The sequence below is a fragment of the Scyliorhinus canicula genome, chromosome 20 (assembly GCF_902713615.1).
Source record: "Scyliorhinus canicula chromosome 20, sScyCan1.1, whole genome shotgun sequence".
NCBI lineage: Eukaryota > Metazoa > Chordata > Chondrichthyes > Carcharhiniformes > Scyliorhinidae > Scyliorhinus > Scyliorhinus canicula.
In genome coordinates, this window is record NC_052165.1 from 90,124,692 (window position 1) to 90,149,889 (window position 25,198).

Below are 25,198 nucleotides of genomic sequence, written 5' to 3' on the forward strand. Positions count from 1 at the left end.
AGAATGGAAAAGGACAGGAAGAGGCCATTCAGCCCCTCTCCAGCCTGTCACACAGGATCAGGATGAGGCCCATTCAGCCCCTCTCCAGCCTGTTACACAGGAACAGGAGGAGGCCATTCAGCCCCTCTCTCCAGCCTGTTACACAGGAACAGGAGGAGGCCATTCAGCCCCTCTCCAGCCTGTTACACAGGAAAAGGAGGAGCCCATTCAGCCCCTCTCCAGCCAGTTACACAGGAACAGGGGGAGCCCATTCAGCCCCTCTCGAGCTAGTTATGGAGCAGCGGTTAAAAGTTGTTGTACAGGAAGCACACCCTGCTCTGCCAAGCCAGGTGGAAACTGGGAGGGTAGCGCGAATGGGGGAAGCATGGAGCGGGATTGAACTGAAGGGTGTATGTCTCATAAGGAAGTTTTAACTGAGAATGAGTCTGGTATCTGTCCCTCATGGTTCTCGGCCTCCGGTATCGAGAGCACCGTGTCATCAGAGGGAGGAGGTGGCGGGATGTCGTTTGGCCATATCTCCACAGTGTCAGGTTGATTATTGGGTTCTGGTACAAGTCCATTAGGCTCTTGCTCAGTGGGTTTCTGGACGGTGGAATCTCCGTTGCTGGGTTCAGTGCTGGCGTCTTGGGTCTTTCCTGAAGACTGTGTGCCAATGGCCGTTCCATTGGGCTGCGTAGACAGGAGAGGGTCTTGAACATCCAAATTGACCTCCTCAAGCAGCACCGAGTTAACACGCGACTTCCTCTTTCCGAAGAAAGTGGAGAGGGGCAGAGACATGCGTTTGGAGGCCAGGTCCTCCTCTTTCTTCTCCTCTGCCCCTTCTGCCGGCCCCCCATCCTCGGGAAGGGCCACCGGTCCTGCCCAGGAATCCTGCAATTTGCCCTTTTTCTTGCTCATGGGGGCAAAGGTTTGCGAGTGGCTCCGCTTCCTCCTGACCATGCACAAGACGATCAGTACCACGAGGGTGACCGTGATGATCAGTATCACGATAATGATCACGATTGGGCTGAAGTTCCCACTCAGGGGAGGGGCAGCAGAAGTACTGGCCGGCTCGGAGGTGGATAAAGATTCAAAAATAGTGGGTGGGATGGAGGTGGTTGAAGATTCGGAGATTGTGGATGATTTGGTTGCGGTTGAAGATTCGAAGATTGTGGATGATTTGGTTGCGGTTGAAGATTCAAAGATCGTGGATGATTTGGTTGCGGTTGAAGATTCAAAGATTGTGGATGATTTGGTTGCGGTTGAAGATTCGAAGATTGTGGATGGTTTCGTTGCGGTTGAGGATTCGAAGATTGTGGATGGTTTAGTTGCGGTTGAAGATTCGAAGATTGTGGATGATTTGGTTGCGGTTGAAGATTCGAATGTTGTGGATGGTTTAGTTGTGGTTGTTGACTGAACCAGTTGACTGGTTGACCTGATGGCCGCAGTGTTGGTTGACGAAGAGCTCCATGTTGTGCTGGTCCCTCGCAACATGGGTGCATCGCTGGTCGAAGATTCTGCTCCCAGGCTGGTGGAGATAGTGTACGTGGTTTGGATGGAGCTCCCTGCATCTGGGGAGCTCTCAGAGGGTGACCATGAGGGTAAACTATTGGAAACCTGCCGTGGGAGAAGACTGGAGCTTCCAGGAGAGAGACTGGAAGAATGTGTCGATATCTCGTTGATCACGGACGTGACAGATTCAGCAGAGGTGTCATCGGGAGCTGTCGTTCTCTCCGATTCAGTCACCTGGAGCTCAACAACACCAGCGACCAGTCCAATCAACAGCAGCGTCCAGGAGCAGAGCATGATGGTGCATCGAGTAGTCAGATTCCAGGAGGATGAGATCGCTGCAAAGCTGACCAATAAACAAATTCCTCCTGAAACTAGGAAGAGAGACAGGGATTAACGAGGAACAATTACAGATAACACAAACCCCTCACTATACCACTCTGATATACCCCACAGCCCTCACTGTAATACTCTGATATAACCCACACCACTCACTGTAATACTCTGATATAACCCACACCCCTCACTGTAACTCTCTGATATACCTCACAGCCCTCACTGTAATACTCTGATATAACCCACACCACTCACTGTAATACTCTGATATATCCCGCACCCCTCACTGTAACACTCTGATATAACCCACACCCCTCACTGTAACACTCTGATATGACCCACACCCCTCACTGTAACACTCTGATATAACCCACACCCCTCACTGTAACACTCTGATATATCCCACACCCCTCACTGTAACACTGATATACCCCACAACCCTCACTGTATCACCGATATACCCCACACCCCTCACTGTAACACTCTGATATACCCCACACCCCCCACTGTAACACTCTGATATGACCCACACCCCTCACTGTAACACTCTGATATCACCCACACCCCTCACTGTAACACTCTGATATATCCCACACCCCTCACTGTAACACTGATATACCCCACACCCCTCACTGTATCACCGATATACCCCACACCCCTCACTGTAACACTCTGATATATCCCACACCCCCCACTGTAACACTGATATAACCCACACCCCTCACTGTAACACTCTGATATACCCCATACCCCTCAATGTAACACTCTGATATATCCCACACCCCTCACTGTAATACTCTGATATACCCCACAGCCCTCACTGTAACACTGATATACACCACACCCCTCACTGCTGTAACACTCTGATAAACCCCACACCCCTCACTGTTACACACTGATATACTCCACACCCCTCACTGTAACACTCTGATATACCCCACACACCTCACAGCAACACTCTGATATACCCCACACCCCTCACTATTACACACTGATATACTCCACAGACCTCACTGTACCACTCTGATATACCCCACAGCCCTCATTGTAACACTCTGATATACCCCACACCCCTCACAGCAACACTCTGATATACCCCACACCCCTCACTATTACACACTGATATACTCCACACACCTCACTGTACCACTCTGATATACCCCACAGCCCTCATTGTAACACTCTGATATACCCCACACCCCTCACTATTACACACTGATATACCCCACACCCCTCACTGTAACACTCCGATATACCCCACACCCCTCACTATTACACACTGATATACTCCACACACCTCACTGTACCACTCTGATATACCCCACAGCCTTCACTGTAACACTCTGATATACACCACACCCCTCACTGTACCACTCTGATATACCCCACACCCCTCACTATTACACACTGATATACTCCACACACCTCACTGTACCGCTCTGATATACCCCACAGTCCTCATTGTAACACTCTGATATACCCCACACCCCTCACTATTACACACTGATATACCCCACACCCCTCACTGTAACACTCCGATATACCCCACACCCCTCACTATTACACACATATACTCCACACACCTCACTGTAACACTCTGATATACCCCACAGCCCTCACTGTAACACTCCGATATACCCCACACCCCTCACTGTACCACTCTGATATACCCCACAGCCCTCACTGTAACACTCTGATATACACCACACCCCTCACTGTAACACTCTGATATACCCCACAGCCCTCACTGTAACACTGATATACACCACACCCCACACTGTAACACTGATATATCCCACACTCCTCACTGTAACACTCTGATATATCCCACACCCCTCACTGTAATACTCTGATATACCCCACAGCCCTCACTGTAACACTGATATACACCACACCCCTCACTGTAACACTCTGATATACCCCACACACCTCACTGTACCACTCTGATATACCCCACAGCCCTCATTGTAACACTCTGATATACCCCACACCCCTCACTGTATCACTAATATACCCCACATCCCTCACTGTATCACCGATATACCCCACACCCCTCACTGTAACACTCTGATATACCCCACACCCCTCACTGTAACACTCCGATATACCCCACACCCCTCACTGTAACACTGATATACCCCACACCCCTCACAGTAACACTCTGATATACACCACACCAATCACTGTAATACTCTGATATACCCCACACCACTCACTGTAACACTCTGATATACCCCACACCCCTCACTGTAACACTCTGATATTCACCACACCCCTCACTGTAACACTGATATACCCCACACCCCTCACTGTAATACTCTGATATACCCACACCCCTCACTGTAACACTCCGATACACCCCACACCCCTCACTATTACACACTGATATACCCCACACACCTCACTGTAACACTCTGATATACATCACACCAATCACTGTAACACTCTGATATAGCCCACACCCCTCACTGTAACACTGATATACCCCACACCCCTCACTGTAACACTGATATATCCCACACCCCTCACTATCACACTCTGAGATACCCCACAGCCCTCACTGTAATACTCTGATATACGCCTCACTGTAACACTCTGATATATCCCACACCCCTCACTGTAACACTCTGATATATCCCACACCCCTCACTGTCACACTCTGAGATACCCCACAGCCCTCACTGTAACACTGATATACACCACACCTCTCACTGTAACACTCTGATATACCCCACACCCCTCACAGCAACACTCTGATATAACCCACACCCCTCACTATTACACACTGATATACCCCACACCCCTCACTGTAGCACTGATATACCCCACACCCCTCACTGTAACACTCTGATGTACCCCACACCCCTCACTGTAACACTCCGATATACCCCACACCCCTCACTGTAACACTCCGATATACCCCACACCCCTCACTGTAACACTCTGATATACACCACACCCCTCACTGTAACACTGATATACCCCACACTCCTCACTGTAACATTCTGATATATCCCACACCCCTCACTGTAATACTCTGATATACCCCACACCCCTCACTGTAACACTCTGATATACCCCACAGCCCTCACTGTAACACTGATATACACCACACCTCTCACTGTAACACTCTGATATACCCCACACCCCTCACTGTAACACTCTGATGTACCCCTCACTGTAACACTCTGATATACCCCACAGCCCTCACTGTAATACTGATATACGCCTCACTGTAACACTCTGATATATCCCACATCCCTCACTGTAACACTGATATATCCCACACCCTCACTGTTAGACTCTGTTATACCCCACACCCCTCACTGGAACACTCTGATATACCCCACACCCCTCACTGTAACACTGATATACCCCACACCCCTCACTGTATCACCGATATACCCCACACCCCTCACGGTAACACTCTGATATATCCCACACCCTCACTGCAACACTGATATACCCCGCACTCCTCACTGTAACACTGATATATCCCACACCCCTTACTGTAACACTCTGATATACCCCACTCCCCTCACTGTAACACTCTGATATACCCCACACCCCTCACTGTAACACTGATCTACCCCACACCCCTCACTGTAACACTGATATACTCCACACTCCTCAGTGTAGCACTGATATATCCCACACCCTCACTGTAACACTCTGATATACCCCAAACTCCTCACTGTAGCACTGATATACCCCACACCCCTCACTGTATCACTGATATACTCCACACTCCTCACTGTAACACTGATATACTCCACACTCCTCAGTGTAGCACTGATATATCCCACACCCTCACTGTAACACTCTGATATACCCCAAACTCTTCACTGTAGCACTGATATATCCCACACCCCTCACTGTATCACTGATATACCCCGCACTCCTCACTGTAACACTGATATATCCCACACCCCTTACTGTAACATTCTGATATACCCCACACCCCTCACTGTAACACTCAGATATACCCCACACCCCTCACTGTATCACTAATATACCCCACACCCCTCACTGTATCACTGATATATCCCACACCCCTCACTGTAACACTCTGATATACCCCAGACCCCTCACAGTCACACTCTGATATACCCCACATCCCTCACTGTAACACTCTGATATACCCCACACCCCTCACTGTATCACTAATATAACCCACATCCCTCACTGTATCACCGATATACCCCACACCCCTCACTGTAACACTGATATACCCCACACTCCTCACTGTAACATTCTGATATATCCCACACCCCTCACTGTAATACTCTGATATACCCCACACCCCTCACTGTAACACTCTGATATACCCCACAGCCCTCACTGTAACACTGATATACACCACACCTCTCACTGTAACACTCTGATATACCCCACACCCCTCACTGTAACACTCTGATGTACCCCTCACTGTAACACTGATATACCCCACAGCCCTCACTGTAATACTGATATACGCCTCACTGTAACACTCTGATATATCCCACATCCCTCACTGTAACACTGATATATCCCACACCCTCACTGTTAGACTCTGTTATACCCCACACCCCTCACTGGAACACTCTGATATACCCCACACCCCTCACTGTAACACTGATATACCCCACACCCCTCACTGTATCACCGATATACCCCACACCCCTCACGGTAACACTCTGATATATCCCACACCCTCACTGCAACACTGATATACCCCGCACTCCTCACTGTAACACTGATATATCCCACACCCCTTACTGTAACACTCTGATATACCCCACTCCCCTCACTGTAACACTCTGATATACCCCACACCCCTCACTGTAACACTGATCTACCCCACACCCCTCACTGTAACACTGATATACTCCACACTCCTCAGTGTAGCACTGATATATCCCACACCCTCACTGTAACACTCTGATATACCCCAAACTCCTCACTGTAGCACTGATATACCCCACACCCCTCACTGTATCACTGATATACTCCACACTCCTCACTGTAACACTGATATACTCCACACTCCTCAGTGTAGCACTGATATATCCCACACCCTCACTGTAACACTCTGATATACCCCAAACTCTTCACTGTAGCACTGATATATCCCACACCCCTCACTGTATCACTGATATACCCCGCACTCCTCACTGTAACACTGATATATCCCACACCCCTTACTGTAACACTCTGATATACCCCACACCCCTCACTGTAACACTCAGATATACCCCACACCCCTCACTGTATCACTAATATACCCCCACACCCCTCACTGTATCACTGATATATCCCACACCCCTCACTGTAACACTCTGATATACCCCAGACCCCTCACAGTCACACTCTGATATACCCCACATCCCTCACTGTAACACTCTGATATACCCCACACCCCTCACTGTATCACTAATATAACCCACATCCCTCACTGTATCACCGATATACCCCACACCCCTCACTGTAACACTCTGATATATCCCACACCCCTCACTGTAACACTCTGATATACCCCACACCCCTCACTGTAACACTCTGATATACCCCACACCTCTCACTATAAAACTCTGATATATCCCACACCCCTCACAGTAACACTCTGATATATCCCACACCCCTCACTGTAACACTCTGATATACCCCACACCCCTCACTGTAACACTCTGACATATCCCACACCACTCTCTCTCTCTCTGCGGGTCTCTCTCTCTCTCTCTCTTTCTCTCTCTCTCTCTCCGGGTGTTTCTTTCTCCCTCTCTCGCTCTAGGTCTCTCTCTCTCTCTCTCTCTCTGTTGTGTTTCTCTCACTCTCTCTCTCTCTGTTTCTCTCTCTATCTCTCTCTCTCTGCGCGTCTCATCTCTCCCTGTCTCTCTGTCACTCTGTCTGTCTCTCTCTCTGGGTGTTTTATCCTCTCTCTCTCTCTCTCTCCCTCGGTCTCTCTCTCTCAACTGATCTCCCTCTCTCTCTCTCGGACTCTCTCTGGGACACACTCTCTCTCTCTCTCTCTCTGGGTTGTTTTTCTCTCTCTCTGGGACTTTCTGGGTGTTTTTTTTTCTCTCTCTCTCTCCTTGTGTCTCTCTCTCTCCTGATCTCCCGCTCTCTCTCTCTGACTCTCTGGGACTCTCTCTCACTCTGGATATTTTTCTCTCTCTCTCTCTCTCTGGATATTTTACTCTCTCTCTCTCTCTCTGTCTCTTAGTCCCTCTCTCTTTCTCTGCAGGTCTCTCTCTCTCTCTCTGGGCGTTTCTCTCTCTCCCTGGGTCACTCTCTCTCTCCTGATCTCCCTCTCTCTCTCTGACTCTCTCTGAGACTCTCTCTCTGGGTGTTTTTCTCTCTCTCTCTTGCTCCCGCTCTCTCTCTCTGCAGGTCTCTCTCTCTCTCTCTGGGCGTTTTTCTCTCTCTCTCTGGGACTCTCTCTCTCTCTCTTGGTCCCTCTCCCTCTCTCTGCATGTCTCTCTCTCTCTGGGCGTTTCTCTCTCTCTCTCTCTCTGGGACGCTCTGTCTCTCTCTTGGTCCATCTCCCTCTCTCTGCAGGTCTCTCTCTCTCTCTGGGCATTTCTCTCTCTCTCTCTCTGGGACTCTCTGTCTCTCTCTTGGTCCCTCTCTCTCTCTCTTTGCAGGTCTCTCTCTCTCTCTCTCTCTGGGCGTTTCTCTCTCTCTCTCTCTGAGACTCTCTCTCTCTCTGGGTGTTTTTCTCTCTCTCTCTCTTGGTCCCTCTCTCTCTCTCTGCAGGTCTCTCTCTCTCTCTCCCTCTGGGCGTTTCTCTCTCTCTCTCTCTCTCTGGGACTCTCTCTCTTGGTCCCTCTCTCTCTACAGGTCTCTCTCTCTCTCTCTGGGCGTTTCTCTCTCTCTCTCTCTCTCTCTGGGACTCTCTTTCTCTCTCTTGGTCCCTCTCTCTCTCTCTGCAGGTCTCTCTCTCTCTCTGGGTGTTTCTCTCTCTCTCTCTCTTGGTCCCTCTCTCTCTCTCTCTGCAGGTCTCTCTCTCTCTCTGGGTGTTTCTCTCTCTCTCTCTCTTGGTCCCTCTCTCTCTCTCTCTCTCTGCAGGTCTCTCTCTCTCTCTCCCTCTGGGCGTTTTCTCTCTCTCTCTCTCTGGGACTCTCTTTCTCTCTCTTGGTCCCTCTCTCTGCAGGTCTCGCTCTCTCTGGGCGTTTCTCTCTCTCTCTCTCTTGGTCCCTCTGTCTCTCTCTGCAGGTCTCTCTCTCTCTCTCTGGGACTCTCTTTCTCTCTCTTGGTCCCTCTCTCTCTCTGCAGGTCTCGCTCTCTCTGGGCGTTTCTCTCTCTCTCTCTCTTGGTCCCTCTCTCTCTCTCTGCAGGTCTCTCTCTCTCTCTCTGGGTGTTTCTCTCTCTCTCTCTCTCTTGGTCCCTCTCTCTCTCTCTCTCTGCTGGTCTCTCTCTCTCTCTCTCTGGGCGTTTCTCTCTCTTCCTGTTGTATGTTTGCTGTTCGTTTTGCAGATGTGTTCAGCAGGACTGTGTGTGCAGCCGGTTGAGTGGGAACTGGGCTGTGTGACTGCACATTCTGTCTCTCAGGAACAGGACGTTGCTCCTCTGTGACTGGCAGATGTGGGCAGTGGTTAGACTGAAAACCCGTCACAACCGCAGAGGCAAGAATTCAAGTGTTCTTCTCCCTCGAGATCAATCTCTGCCTCCGTTTGGCAACCTCAGAATCACAGAATTGTTACGGTGCACAAAGGGTCCATTCAGCCCATCGAGTCTGCACTGATTCTCCAGACGAGCATCTTGACTCAGTGCTGCTCCCCTCACACCTGCACACTGTCTCCACTCAAATAATCACCTCACGGCCTCCTGACCTCCTCGATTGAAACTCCCTCCACCACACTTCCTGGCGGAAATCCCAGCCACCGGACCACTCACTGGGTGAGACAGATTAAAACGTGACTGATGCACAATCAATGACTGCTAAAGCGAGGGTACAACTGACGGTTTTCATAAGCTAGATGTTTCCCCCAGCAGCTCAGGTACAGAAAGGGAGCTGCTGGGGCTGCACGGGCTCTTATACCCCGCCTTACAGGGCGGAGCTACCATACAGTCTCGAACAATAGAAAACACATTCTCTACCAATGGTGTTCCAGCATTACTGGGTACCGTAATACCTCTACACAGACTACCACAGTGACATCTGTCTCTCTCTATCCAGCCCCTCCTCCAGCCCCTTCAGCAGGTCACCAGAATGGACAAAGCAACAGGCCTCAGATTGGCCGGATATTAAAAGAAGAGCCTTTGCTAAAGGTGTACATTTCGCTATAAATCGAGATTTACTGACAGGGAGCTGTGTGGGGGAGAAGGGATGCGGGGTTGGGGGGGGGCATGGGGTTGGGAGGGGCACGGGGTTGTGAGGGGCACGGGGTTGTGGGGGCACGGGCGGGAGGGCGCGCAGAGGGGGGCCAATGAATGAGTGAATGTTGGTGGTAAATCTACTCGAGCCACTGGTGTCTCGGTGTCTGTCTCAGAGTCTGAGCCTGTTGCGTTTGCGTCTCTCTGTCTGGTGGGGTGGCAGGTTTGCCAAATGCTGTTCGGTTGGGCAGAAGGGTCTTTGCAGACAGAAGGATTTTGGGTTCTCCCTGAATTGGTCTCTATCTCTGTCTTTCTGTCTCTCTCTGTCTCTCTCTCTGTCTTTCTCGGTCTCTCTCTCTCTATCTCTGTCTCTCTGTCTCTCTCTCTCTCTCTCTGTCTCTCTCTCTCGGTCTCTCTCTCTGTCTCTCTGTCTCTCTCTCTGTGTCTCTCTGGCTCTCACTCTGTCTCTCTCTGTCTCTCTCTATCTCTGTCTCTCTCTATCTCTGTCTCTCTCTATCTCTGTTTCTATCTCTGTCTCTCTCTCTCTGTTTCTCTCTCTGTCTCTCTCTCTGTCTGTCTCTCTCTGTCTCATTCTCTTTCTGTCTCACTCTCTTTCTGTCTCACTTTCTCGCTGTCTCACTCTCTCGCTGTCTCACTCTCTCTCTCTGTCTCTGTCTCACTCTCTCTCATTCTCTCTGTCCCTCTCTCTCTCTGTCTATCTTTCTCTCTCTGTCTCTCTCTCTCTTTCTCTGTCTCTCTCGCTCTCTCTCTGTCTCACTCTCTCTGTCTCTGTCTCACTCTCTCTGTCTCTCTCTGTCTCTCTCTGTCTCTCTGTCTCTCTGTATCTCTCTCTGTGTCTCTCTCTGTCTCTCTCTCTCTTTCTCTCTCTGTCTGTCTCACTCTCTGTCTCTCTCTGTGTCTCTCTCTCTCTGTCTCACTCTCTCTCACTCTCTCTGTCCCTCTCTCTCTCTGTCTATCTCTCTGTCTCTGTCTCTGTCTCTCTCTCTCTCTCTCTGTCTCTCTCTTTCTCTGTCTCTCTCGCTCTCTCTCTGTCTCACTCTCTCTGTCTCTCTGTCTCTCTCTGTCTCTCTCTCTCTGTCTCTCTCTCTGTATCTCTGTCTCTCTCTGTGTCTCTCTCTCTGTCTGTCTCTCTCTGAAGGTAATTGAAGCAATAGCTCAGCATTTAACTTTGCCAGAGACACAGTCCGAATCTTTGGAATTAGCTAAAATTCAATTGCAAATGAAATAGCTGCAATGTGATAAAGAAACGAGGCCACCTGAGTTGGAATTAAAAGGAAAAGATAGAAATAGAGTGACAATGGCAGAAGAGAAGGAAAGGGAGAAATTGACAATGGTCGAAGCAAAAGAAAAAGAGACAGAATTTGAACTTTGGAAAATAGAACAGCAAAGGGATGATCAATTAAAAAGGTTGGAGTTAAATGCAGAAGTTGAGAACAGTATAGGAGAAGGATTAATACTACAGCCCTGTATGCTTCACCCAATGCCGGTGTTTATGTAATTAGATTGTGGACCTTGTGTTGCTCTATTATATATTTTCTTTTATTTCCTTTTCTTTTCAAGCATGTAATGTTCTGTTGGTACCTTGGTACACGTGACAATAAACAATATCCAATCCAATCCAATCCTCCCGAGTCAAAATCCTAGTGGGGATATGTTTAAACGCATTCATGTACTGCCAAAGTTTGACGAGAAAGACGTGGAAGTGTTTTCATGGACTCATAGTATTTACAGTGCAGAAGGAGGCCATTCGGCCCATCGGGTCTGCACCGGCCCTTGGAAAGAGCACCCTACTTAAGCCCACGCCTCCATCCTATCCCCGTAACGCAGATACCCCACCCAACCTGCTTTGGACACTAAGGGCAATTTATCATGGCCAAACCACCTAACCTGCACATCTTTGGACTGTGGGAGGAAACTGGATCACCCGGAGGAAACCCACAGAGACACGGGGAGAACGTGTAAACTCCACACAGTTACCCAAGCTGGGAATCTAACCTGGGCCCCTGGATCTGTGAAGAAACTGTGCTAACCCCTGTGCTACCATGCCGCCCATTGTTTTTATGGCAAAACAATTGAATTGGCCAAAAAACATGTGGGTGTGGTTGGTTCAATAGAAGCTTATGGTAGAGCTGGTGAAGTAGTTGCATCGTTACCAGAGAAGGTATTATGATGAGGTTAGAACCGCCATTTTAAGTGTATATGGCCCAGTGCATGAAGCCTACAGACAAAAGTTTAGAAATCTGAGGAAAGAAGCAGGCCAGGCATATATAGAATTTGAAAGAATTAAACAAAATTATTTTGAGAGGTGGGTTGGAGCATTAAAAATAGACCAAACGTGTGACGCTCGTGGGGAAACGGTTATTTGGGGGGAATTTAAAGATTCACTTCCCGCAGCAGTGAGAACTCATGCGGAAGAGCAAAGGGTTAAAGCTGATAAACTGGCATCAGAAATGGCAGATGATTCGTTCATAAATCACGGTTAGGCCTTTGACATCAATTTCAATCGGAGAAGGATGGAAACTGGAGGAATGAAAAATCCACAGGTGGTCAAGGCAGAGGAGGTTTCGTTGGAAATAATAAAGAGTTGCAAAAAGAAACTTACGGTAGTGTGCGAGAAATAATAAAGCTCAAAGGTTTTCATTGTAATGCAGGTGGACACACGCACACAAGGTCGCAGTGTAGGTGGTTTGAGAAAAATACTGGGAAGAGAGACTCATAAACAGGATACGCCATTTTATTAAAATGGGAAATGAAACCATGTTGTAACTGATAAGGTGCGAATGATTGTAGCGGTTCAAACATTGGTTGATAGAAAGGTATCAGATCATTTTAAAGATTTGAGGCGGGATTCTCCGACCCCCCTCCCCGGCCGGGTGGGAGAATCGCCGAGGGTCGGCGTGAATCCCGTCCCCGCTGGCTGCTGAATTCTCCGGCACCGGGGAATTGGCGGGGCAGGAATCGCGCCGCGCCGGTCGGCGGCCGCTGGCAGCGACCCCCCTGGCGATTCTATGCAGGTCCCGTCGGTGTAGATTGGAGTTGATCCCTTACCGGTGGAACCTGACGGCGCGGGCGGCGAGGGGGATCAAGGGGGATCTGGCCCAAGAAAGTGCCCCCACGGTGGCCTGGCCCGCGGTCGGGGCCCACCGATCCGCGGGCGGGCCTGTGCCGGGGGGGGCACTCTATTCCTACGCGCAGGCCGTGTCAGCCTCCGCAATGGCCAGTGCGAAGGTGAACCTCCCCCCCTCCCCGCGCATGCGCGGGGATGACGTCAGCAGACACTTACGCTCCCGCGCGTGCGCGGACCCACACCGGCCGGCTGAGTCCCTTCGGCCCTGGCTGGCACGGCGCCAAAGGCCTTCCACGCCAGCCGGCGGGGCGCAAACCACTCCGCCGTTGTCCCGGCACCTGAAGGTGCGGAGGATTCCACACCTTTGGGGCAGCCCGACACCGGAATGGTTCCCGCCACTCCACTGCGCCGTTTCTGCCCGCCCCGCCAATTCCCGGAGAATCCCGCCCATTTCTGATGGTAAGATTTACTCACGGGTACAGGGCGGAGCAGGTAGGGAGATTAAAATCTTACGGGATACAGGAGCAAGTCAATCTTTAATGGTGAGAGATAAGTAGATATGTAGTTCAGAAGGAGTATTACCAGAAAAGGTGTTAATAAGTGGGATTTCTGGTGAAATGAGTAGTGTTCCATTATGTAAAGTAGGGTTGGAGAATCCTGTGAAAAGTGATGAAATGGAGGTCGGGGAAATAGAGAAATTATCTTTTTCAGGGGTGCATTTTATCCTGGGTGATGATATAGCTGGGTCATAGGTGGGAGAGAAGCCTACTGTGGTTGAAAAACCAGTGCCCGAGGAACACCACGTGATCAGAATTTTGTTGGATTCCGAGGCCTCAGCGGGAACACCCTGCCAAGGCTGCTCTTAGTCCCATCTTCTGTTCTCTGGAGCCCGTCAGAAGTGGAGACCATTGGACATACCGGCAGATGAGAAATGGGCAGAAATTCATCGTGGTATTACCGGTGGGTTATAGAAAGGAGGTTTATCGGGTGGTGTATGAGGTTCCAGGAGGGGGTCATTTCGGAGTAAGGAAAAGGAGCAGAAACACAAAAACATTTCTTTTGGCCTGAACTGCATAAGGATGTCGTTGAAGTTTGCCGTACATGTCACGCCTAAAACCACAGAAAAATTACAGCACAGAAGGAGGCCATTCGGCCCATCTTGTCCATGTCAGCCCGAGGACACCCAGGTGCCCTTTCTAACCCCACCTTCCTGCTCCCGGTCCATCGCCCTGCAGCTTGAGGTGCAGATCCAGGTACTTTTTAAAAGAGTTTAGGGTCTCCGCCTCCACCACCAACTCTGGCAGCGAATTCCAGACACCCACTACCCTCTGCGTCAAAACGTTCTTCGCGTCCCCTCTACACCTTCTGCCTCTGAGCTTGAATCTCTGTCCCCTGCTTCTAGAATTCTCCACCAAGGGAAACAATTTTATTCTGTCCACTCTATCTCTTCCCCTCATTATTTTGTTCACCTCAATTAAATCAGCCCTCAGCCTCCTTTGTCTCGAGGAAAATAACCCCAAACGATCCAACCCCTCCTCGTAGCTACACTTTTCCAGCCTTGGCAACATTATTGTAAACCTCCTCTGCACTCTCTCCATAACAATAACCTCCTTCCTGTAATGTGGTGACCAGAACTGCACACAATACCCCACTGTGGCCTCACCTATGTTTTATACAATTCTAACATTATATCCTTACTTTTATATTCTATTCCTCTGTCAATGAAGGAGCGCATTCCATTTGCTTTCTTAACAACATTGTCTACTTGTACTGCTGCCTTTAGGGACCTGTGTACCTGTACGCCAAGATCTCTCACTTCATCTCCCCCTCTGAGTATATTCCCATTTATTGTGTACTCCCGATAACTGTTCGATCCCCCTCAATGCTGACCTCACACTTCTCGGTGTTAAATTCCATCTGCCACTTTATCACCCACTCCACCAACCCACCTATATCATTCTGGAGATTGTAGCTATCCTCTACACTGTCCACCACTCAGCCAATCTTTGTGTCATCTGCAAATTTCCCAATCATGCTCCCCACGTTCACGTCCAAATTGTTAATATATAACACACACAGTAAAGGTCCCAACACCGGGCCCTGTGGAACACCACTTCAAACAACTCTCCAATTGCAACAGCAGCCATCGACCATTACCCACTGTTTCCTGTTACTAAGCCAACATTTTATCCAGTTTGCCACATTGCCCTGTATCCCATGGGCCTTCACTTTCTTCACCAATCTGCCATGTGTGATTTTGTCAAACGCTTTGCGAAAATCCATGTACACCACATCCTCCGCACTACCTTCATCAACCCTTCTTGTCACTTCCTCAAAGAATTCAATCAAATTTGTGAGGCAAGACCTTTCATTAACAAATTCATGCTGGGACTCGCGATTTTTGGGGTTGGGGTGGAGCCGGGAGTGCAGGAGGCGAAAGAGGCCGGTGTCCTGGCCTTTGCGTCCCTAGTAGCCCGTCGAAGGATTCTGTTACAATGGAAGGATGCAAGGCCCCCAAGCGTGGAGACCTGGATCAGTGACATGGCGAGATTTATAAAATTGGAAAAGGTCAAATTTGCCCTGAGAGGATCAATACAAGGGTTCTATAAACGATGGCAGCCTTTTCTGGACTTCCTGGCTCAGAGATAGGTAACTGAGTCAATAGCAGCAGCAACCCGGGGGGGGGGGGGGGGGGTGCATTATTGTAGTGTTTATTCTGTAACTTTATAGTGTGTTAATTTGCGTTGTTGTTAAAATGCTGGGTTGTTCATGGGGATGTTATTTTCGGTATTTTACTAAGGTGCGTTATTGTTGTATAAAATCAAAATTTCTCAATAAAAATTATTTAAAAAAAAAACAAATTCATGCCGACTCTCCCTGACTAGTCCCTGCCTTTCTATGTGACTGCTAACACTAGATCACACTAGATTTGGCGGCACCGAATTATCCCAAGCACTTGAAGGTGGCATTGATGCGAGTGATGTGGGCATTGCTGTTACAAGAAGACGATGAAAAGATAGAAAGACCTGTTGGTTATTTTTCCAGAAAACAAAAGAAATATTTGACAATTGAGAAAGTGACACTGGGCGGGATTCTCCGTCCCGCCACACCAGAATTCTGGAAGAATGTGAGGAACGGGGGGGGGGGGGGGGGGGGGATTTATTCAATATGAAACGGTGGAAGCTGAGATAGGTGCAGAGAGATTTCAGAGTCCAAGTTCAGATAGGGAACAGGCCATCTTGGACAAGGTGTTGTGCAATGAGAAAGGATTAGTTGCCAATCTAGTTGTGACAGAGCCCTTGGGGAAGAGTGACCATAATATGGTAGAATTCTTTATCATAGTGAATAGTGAGGTAGTTGATTCTGAGACCAGGGTCCTGAACCTCAGTAAAGGTAACTATGATGGTGTGAGGCATGAGCTGGCTATGACAGACTGGGAAACATTACTGAAAGGCAGGACAGTGGACAGGCAATAGCAGCATTCAAGGAACGTGAACTCCAAAAGTTGGTTATTCCTATTTGGTGCAAGAGTAGAAAGGGAACTGTGGCCAAACCATGGCTCACAAGGGAAATTGGAGATAGTATTAGATTCAAAGAAAAGGTATACAAATTAGCAAGAAAAAGCAATAGACCTGAGGATTGGGAGCAGTTTAAAATTCAGCAAAGGTGGACCAAGTGATTGATTAAGAAGGGGAAAATACAATTTGAAAGTAAACTAGCAGGGAACATAAAAACTGACTGTAAAGTTTTCTACAGGTTTGTAAAGGGAAAAATATTGATGTAGACCCCGTACAGTCAGAAACGAGGGAATCCATAACAGGGAACAAAGAAATGGCTGAGGAACTAAATTCGGACGTTGCTTCTGTCTTCACAAAGGAAGACCATGAATAATGTACCGGAAGTTCTGAGAGTCACAAGTTTCACTGAGGAGCTGAAGGAAATTAGTATTAGTAAAGAAATCTTATAGAATTTACAGTGCAGAAGGAGGCCATAAGGCCCATCGAGTCTGCACCGGCTCTTGGAAAGAGCACCCTATCCAAACCCCCCCCCCCCACCCTATCCCCATAACCCAGTAACCCCACCCAACACTAAGGGCAATTTTGGACACTAAGGGCAATTTAACATGGGAAGTCCACCTAACCTGCACATCTTTGGACTGTGGGAGGAAACCGGAGCACCCGGAGGAAACCCACGCACACATGGGGAGAACATGCAGACTCCGCACAGACAGTGACCCAAGCCGGGAATCAAACTTGGGACCCTGGAGCTGTGAAGCAATTGTGCTAACCACTGTGCTAACCTGCTGTCCAGATGGTTTGGGGGAAATTAATGGGATTGAAGGCAGACAAATCTCCAGGGCCTGATAATCTTCATCCCAGAGTCCTTAAGAAAGTGGCCCTAGAAATAGTAGATCCGCTGGTGATCATTTTCCAAAATTCTTTGGACTCTGGGATGGTTCCTACAGATTGGAGGGTAGCGAATGTAGGGAGAGAGAGAAAACAGGGAACTGTAGACCAGTGAGCCTAACGTCGGTAGTAGGGAAGTTGCTCGAGTTCATTATCAAGGATTTCCTAGCACAGCATTTGGAAAGCAGTGGTGTAATCAGACAAAGTCATGCTTGTCAAATCTACTAGAATTCTTTGAAGATGTAACTGGGAGAGTTGACCAGGGAGAACCAGTGGATGTGGTTCATTTAGACTTTCAGAAGGCCTTCGACAAGGTCTCACATAGATTAATATGTACAGTTAAAGCGCATGTGATTACAGGTCCTGTCTTGAGATGGATAGAAAACTGGTTAGCAGACAGGAAGCAAAAAGTTGGAATAAACGGGTCTTTTTCTGATTGGCAGGCAGTGGCCAGTGGGGTATCGCAGGGATCAGTGCTGGGACCTCAACTGTTCACATTATATATTCATGATTTGGACGAGGGAACTAAATTTATTATCTCCAAATTTGCCGATGATACACAGTTGGGTGGGAGGGTGAGCTGTGAGGATGATGCAGAGAGGCTTCAGTGGGATTTGGCCAGGCTGAGTGACTGGGCATATGCATGGCAGATGAGCGATTTTCATTTTATTTCATTTCTCCCCGATTCCCATTGCTACCTTCTCTCTCTCCATCCCAGTCTCTCTCTCTCTCTCCATCCCAGTCTCTCTCTCTCTCTCCATCCCAGTCTCTCTCTCTCTCTCTCTCTCTCCATCCCAGTCTCTCTCTCTCTCTCTCTCCATCCCAGTCTCTCTCTCTCTCTCTCCATCTCAGTCCCTCTCTCTCTCCATCCAGTCCAGGGGTGGGCAAACTACGGCCCGCGGGCCGCATGCGGCCCGCCAAAGGTTTTTATGCGGCCCACCAAGTCATTAAAAAAAAAAATTTTTAGATTTTTTTATTATTTCTTTTAAGGTTAATGGGGGGGGGGGCTGTTGGGTTACTTACTGGTATAGGGTGGATACGTTGACTTGAGTAGGGTGATCATTGCTCGGCACAACATCGAGGGCCGAAGGGCCTGTTCTGTGCTGTACTGTTCTATGTTCTATATGAGGCGCCCAGAATCATAACCGGGTGAAATAATTATTATACTTAATATACTTTGCGGCCCTTTAAAATTGCGAATTTCTGAATGTGGCCCTTGCACGGAAAAGTTTGCCCACCCCTGATCCAGTCTCTCTCCCTCTCTCCATCCTGGCCCCTTCCTCGCTCTCTCTGTACATCCCAGTCTCTTTCTCTCTCCGTTTCAGTCTCTCTCTCTCTCCATCCCAGTCTCTCTCTCTCTCTCTCTATCCTAGTCTCTCTCCATCCCAGTCTCTCGCTCTCTATCCCAGTCTCCCCCTCGCTCTCTCTATCCCAGTCTTTCTCTCTCTATCCCAGTCTCTCTCTATCCCAGTCACTCTCTCTCTATCCCAGTCTCTCTCTCTCTCTCTCTATCCCAGTCTCTCTATCCATCCCAGTCTTTCTCTTTCTATCCCAGTCTCCCTCTCTCTCTCTCTATCCCAGTCTCCCCCTCTCTCTCTATCCCAGTCTCTCTCTCTATCCCAGCCTCTCTCTCTCTCTGTATCCCAGTCTCTCTCTCTCTAACCCAGCCTCTCTCTCTCTATCCCAGTCTCTCTTTCTCTCCATCCCAGTCTTTCTCTCTCTATCCCAGCCTCTCTCTCACTCTCTCTATCCCAGTCTCTCTCTCTATCCCAGCCTCTCTCTCCCTATCCCAGTCTCTCTCTTTCTCTCCATCCCAGTCTCTCTCTCTCTATTCCAGTCTCTCTCTCTCTATCTCCCCTATGCCCCACCTCCACATTCTCCTCCTCCCTTCGTCCCTCAAACCTCTGCACTCTGTCAGGAGTGACAGGCTGTCCTCTCTCGGCTGGGCCAGCTGCAGTTTTTCAGATTAAAACACAACGACAAGGTTTACGATGCAATAATTTCACAAAATGTAGTGATATGCATCACTGTAAATACACAAGGGATAAATGTAAATACTCTACAACTAAATAACCACTAGAGGGAGCACCAGAGATGTCATGACACAGACATACAGCCAATGGGTCATTACAACAGGACACAACAAATGGGTAATCAGGACACCCAGAGGTGGCATTACCACAAGGGGGCACTACACAATCCATATAAAAGGAAGGGCACACATGCTCAATAAACACATTGAACTCATTTCATAGTCTGGAGCTTCCTTTGTCAAAGCATACATCAAGGAAGCAGCTTATGCTACATGGAGCAGTATAACATGGTACCAGGAGTACCTGTTACATCTATTTAGTTCAACTCAGCATGATCCCTGATAACCAGCAACCGAACCCAGGCACAATGATCGAGATTCCGGTTCCTAATCCACTCAGGTACCACCACAATCTCAGTGCCAACTGGCGTTCATTCAAGCAAAAATTTCAGCTTAACATGGAAGCATCCGACCTACATGACGTGGCCGATGCTGGGAAGATTGCTCTTCTACTCACCATTGCGGGTGAACATGCAACAGAGATCTTCCGCTCCTTTAAATACTCCAAAGGGCAGGACAGAACGCGATTCCAGACAGCCCTGGACAAATTTGAAAGCTACTGCGAGGTAAACACAACAGAAGTCAGTAAAACTGGTGCCAATACTCACCAATGGGCAGAAGTAAGGTTGCAACAGCTGCAAACGGCAATTTTGATTGGCAGCCATCTTGCGCGTATCCAGCAGGCTCAGACCGCATATGCGCAGTTGCGAAAAGAGCGCACAGTAAAGGAAAAGCGATTTGCGCATGCGCAATCCATTCCTATACTTTACGTCACGAGTGTCATGACATCAGAGGCCCCGGACCACTCCCACTTAAAGGGGAAATGCCCGAAAATTAAAAAGAAGAGTTTTTAAGCTGCAAAACACCATTCTTTCACCTCGAAAGACAGAACAATGCCTGAACTTCTACCAGGAGTTGAAATCAACCTCCGCAGAACCCTACATCAAGCAGTTAGCACCACCCAAAGAGATGATTTGGTCCTTGAAGACTATGACTCAGACGATGATCTCATCATTGGATACAGAGAGCACACGACTCCACACAGAGGACGCGATGAAAGACTCCACAGCGAGACCACTGCACGACTCCACAGAGAGAGTGATGAAAGACTCCACAGAGGACGCGATGAAAGACTCCACAGCGAGACCACTGCACAACTCCGTTGAGAGCGCACAGATCGACTCCACAGAGAGACCACTGCACGACTCCACAGAGGAAGCGGTGAAAGACTCCACAGCGAGACCACTGCATGACTCCGTTGAGAGCGCACAGATCGACTCCACAGAGAGACCACTGCACGACTCCACACAGGGAGTGATGCCAGACTCCACAGCGAGACTACTGCACGACTCCACACAGGAAGCGATGAAAGACTCCACAGCGAGACCACTGCACGACTCCACAGAGGACGCGATGAAAGATTCCACAGCGAGACCACTGCACGACTCCATTGAGAGCGCACAGATCAACTCCACAGCGAGACCACTGCACGACTCCACACGGAGAGTGATGAAAGTCTCCACAGCGAGACCACTGCACGGCTCCATTGAGAGCGCACAGATCGGCTCCACAGCGAGACCACTGCACGACTCCACAGAGGACGCGATGAAAGATTCCACAGCGAGACCACTGCACGACTCCGTTGAGAGCGCACAGATCGACTCCACAGCGAGACCACTGCACGACTCTACACAGAGAGCGATGAAAGACTCCACAGCGAGACCACTGCATGACTCCGTTGAGAGCGCATAGATCGACTCCACAGCAAGACCACTGCACGACTCCACACAGAGAGCGATGAAAGACTCCACAGTGAAGCCACTGCACGACTCAGTTGAGAGCGCATAGATCGACTCCACAGCAAGACCACTGCACAACTCCACACAGGGAACGATGCCAGACTCCACAGAGAGAGCGATACAAGCCTCCACAGCAAGCTCGTTGACAGACTCCACAATGGAAGCAACGCAAGAGTCCAGTGCGCAGTCCTTGCATGAAGAAGACCATGAAGGTCTATCTACCTTATCTGAACAACCAGCAACAGACGATGCAAGTCTGCCACGCTCACGTGAACAACAGAAAGACTATGACAGTCTACCCAGATTACTTGAGCCACCAGAAGAAGACTCTGACAGTCTACCCAGCTCATCTAACCAACAAGAAGACACTGCAGGTCTACCCACTGTATGTGAGACAAGTGACGAAAGCATCACAATTCCCATACAAGATGTGCAACATCACAGCGAGACTGACAGATCTCAGCTCGTATGTACAGAGGCACTCGACAATCCGAGTGAAACTACTCGTGACTCCAGTGCGACTACGTCAATTGAAACCTCATCCACTCGAGCCTCTTCACAAGAAAATGAAATCTTGAACATTTTGACTCCAGACGAGGAGCATCAAGAAACCAAAGATGATTCAGGTGAACCAGAACAGACTCCAGACGAGGTGCATCAACAAGCCAAAGATGATTCAAGTGAACCGGACGTGACTCCAGACGGGGAGCGCCGAGGAATCAAAGACAAAACGCTCAATATAACAGCAGATGCCACAAAGTACACTGACCACAAGTAACTTTGTGATGGACTCAAATTCTCCACTCGGAATGGTCATTGAACACAACAAACACAACAACAAAACCTACAAAAACAACAACACAGACAACAACAAGAATCGTACCAAAGACACCAACGTAAACAACAAGCACGACAAAACCAGCAACACTGGAACAACGACTGGTACGACATGGTACAACTCTGCAAATGCGGGACACTGTGACAGCACAGCTCAAGTCAATGGCAAGTGTGCAGACATACCATGACGTGACGCCAAATCTCACCGATTCACGTTTGCTCCACCACAAACAGGCAAACAAGCTTTCAGGAAAGATGACATACAGAATCGCTACCACAAGAAAAAGATAGAAAAAAGGAAGAGTCCAGACCAAACAACAAAGTGAATCGACCATTCGGACACCTCATGATCACAGGAACACTGACGGCGTTCACAAGAAAATGACAGCATCAACATCGACACTTCAATAACAAAACAAGTATGCCACTCGACCATATAAATTCATGAACTTTGGACTCATAAATATTTGGTATTGTACAATCATCACTGTCAAGATGACTTGTACATGTCATCACTTATCTATCTATTTTGTTCAATTTTCTTTAACCAAGTATAGAAAATATGTAACATGAAAAAAGGGGGGATGTGGTGATATGCATCACTGTATATACACAAGGGGTTAATGTAAATACATTACAACTAAGTAACCACTAGAGGGAGCACCAGAGATGTCATGACATGCAGACATACAGTCAATGGGTCATTACAACAGGACCCAACCAATGGGTAATCAGGACACCCAGAGGTGGCATTACCACAAGGGGGCACTACACAACCCATATAAAAGGACAGGGCTCACATGCTCAATAAACACGTTGAACTCATTTCATAGTCTGGAGCTTCCTTTGTCAAAGCAGACGTCAAGGAAGCAGCTTATGCTACACGAAGCAGCATAACACAACACTCTCTCTCTATCCCAGTCTCTCTCTCTCTATCTCCCCCATGCCCCACATCCACATTCTCCTCCCCCCTCAAACCTCTGCACTCTGTCAGGAGTGACAGGCTGTCCTCTCTCGGCTGGGCGAGCTGCAAACACGACGGCTAGAGGTTTATGGTGCAATAATTTCACAAACAAACCTGCAATCCCACACAGTTAATGCCCAAAGGCGGATCCTGTTAGGGTGGAGGGCAGCCTCTCCACACTGTGCCCTGGCGTGGCGGGAGGACCTGCTGGAATTCTTGATTTTTGAGAAGGTTAAGTTTGAACTGAGGGGAAGGATGGAGGGGTTCTACAATTCATGGGCATTATTCATCATGCACTTTCGAGAATTGGATCACGTCGAACATTAGCGGGGAGGGGCTGGGAGGGTTGAGGGGAGGGGGGCTGTGTGTGTTAATGGTGACTAGGGGTGATTCCTGATTCTTTTTTGTCTTTGTTTGTGTGAACATGCGGCCCAATGTCTGGGGGTTTGGTGGGAGGATGGGATCGTTGTTATTGATATGGGGATTGACATTACATTCGTTACTGATTATTGTTTATTGTTGGGTGGAAATTTGGAAGAAAATGTGAAAAAGGAGGAGAATTTAAAAAAAAAAAATTTTTTTAAATATCCCACAGCTTACATCAGACCCCATCTCCAACCCGCCAACCCCTTCTACCCCAAAACAAAACCTTGTGAAGGGTGACACCCCAGAGAACAACAATTCTTCAAATTATAACTAAACCACATCCGGCCCTGTTAGTGCAAAAAAATCAATGGCCCGAGATACAGTCTGATACTCCCTTTCGGTCTCTCTCTCTGTCTATCTCTCTCTGTCTCTCTCTCTCTCTCTCTCGGTCTCTATCTGTCTCTCCCTCTCTCTCTCTCTCTCTGTCTCTCCCTCTCCCTCTCTGTCTCTATCTCTCCCTCTCTGACTCTATCTCTATCGCTCCCGCTCTCTCTCCCTCTTTCTCTGCCTCTATCTCCCTCTCTCTCTCTGCCCCTCTCTCTCTATCTCTCTCTCTGTCTCTATCTCTCCCTTTGTCTCTTTCTGCCACTATCTCTCTATCTCTGTCTCGCTCTGCCACTCTCTCTCCGTCTCTCTCCCTCTATCTCTCCTCTCCATTTGTTCCTCTTTGCCTGCCTCTGGCTCACAAACGGTTCCCTACCTCCATCTCTTCCTCTTTCTCACCCTTTCTATTTTCTCCTAATCTCTGTGAAAGTTCCTCCGCACCACGCCCTCCCACGCCCCCCCCCCCCCCCACTTGTCCCTCCAAACCCCTCACTGTTTCTCAATCTCTGCTGTTTAGCACTGGCGCACTCTTTCTATCTCTCCATTTCACTTTCCCCTGTTTTCTCACTGTTTCTTGTTCTCTTTCTCTTTGCTCATTTTCTCTCACTGTCTCTCTCTAGCTCTTTATCACCCTCTCAATCTCTGTCTCTTTTCCTCTCGTTCTCTGTCTCCCATTCTGTCTCTCTCTTGTTCTCTATCTGTGTCTCTTGCTCTCTTTCTCTCCGTCTCTCACTCACTATCTCTATCTCTCTCTCTGCCTCTCACACTATCTCTATTTCTCGCTCTGTCGCTCACTCGCTCTATCTCTGTCCCTCTCGTTTTCTGCCTTTCTCTCCCTCTCTCATTCTCTCTCTCACACTCTTTACCTATCTCCCATTGTATTCCGTACTCTCAGTTCTCGCTCTCTGTAACCACCCTGGCTGCAGATATATTTCCAAATGCAGTGGGGAGCAGATGTCCCTCTCTGACCTCCTCACAGCTTGACATAGCGTGGACTTACCGAAGCTCTTGGTCACGTCGCAGTTCTGCCTGAGCTACGCTTTATGCTTGATGTTTAAGGATGGGTTTTGCAGTAATGCAGGTTTCAATCAAGTTCCGAGAATCAGTCCCTTTCCTGTTTCACTGAAGCACTCAACAGGAAGT

General features: G+C 48.7%; 1 protein-coding gene across 1 annotated transcript; it reads right to left on the reverse strand.

Annotated features, from left to right (window-relative positions):
* Nucleotides 1–204: 204 nt before the first annotated feature.
* Nucleotides 205–25,198, reverse strand: LOC119955243 (leukosialin-like). The gene is made up of 2 exons (XM_038781282.1): nt 25,056–25,198; nt 205–1,862 (listed from the first exon to the last, which is right to left on the reverse strand). Exon 2 carries the CDS (start codon nt 1,783–1,785, stop codon nt 397–399), a length of 1,389 nt encoding a protein of 462 aa, XP_038637210.1. The 5' UTR covers nt 1,786–1,862; nt 25,056–25,198; the 3' UTR covers nt 205–396.

What these genes read in the sequence shown, in the direction of transcription:
- LOC119955243 (XM_038781282.1), bottom strand. Translation starts at nt 1,785, where the DNA reads ATGCTCTGCTCCTGGACGCTGCTGTTGATTGGACTGGTCGCTGGTGTT.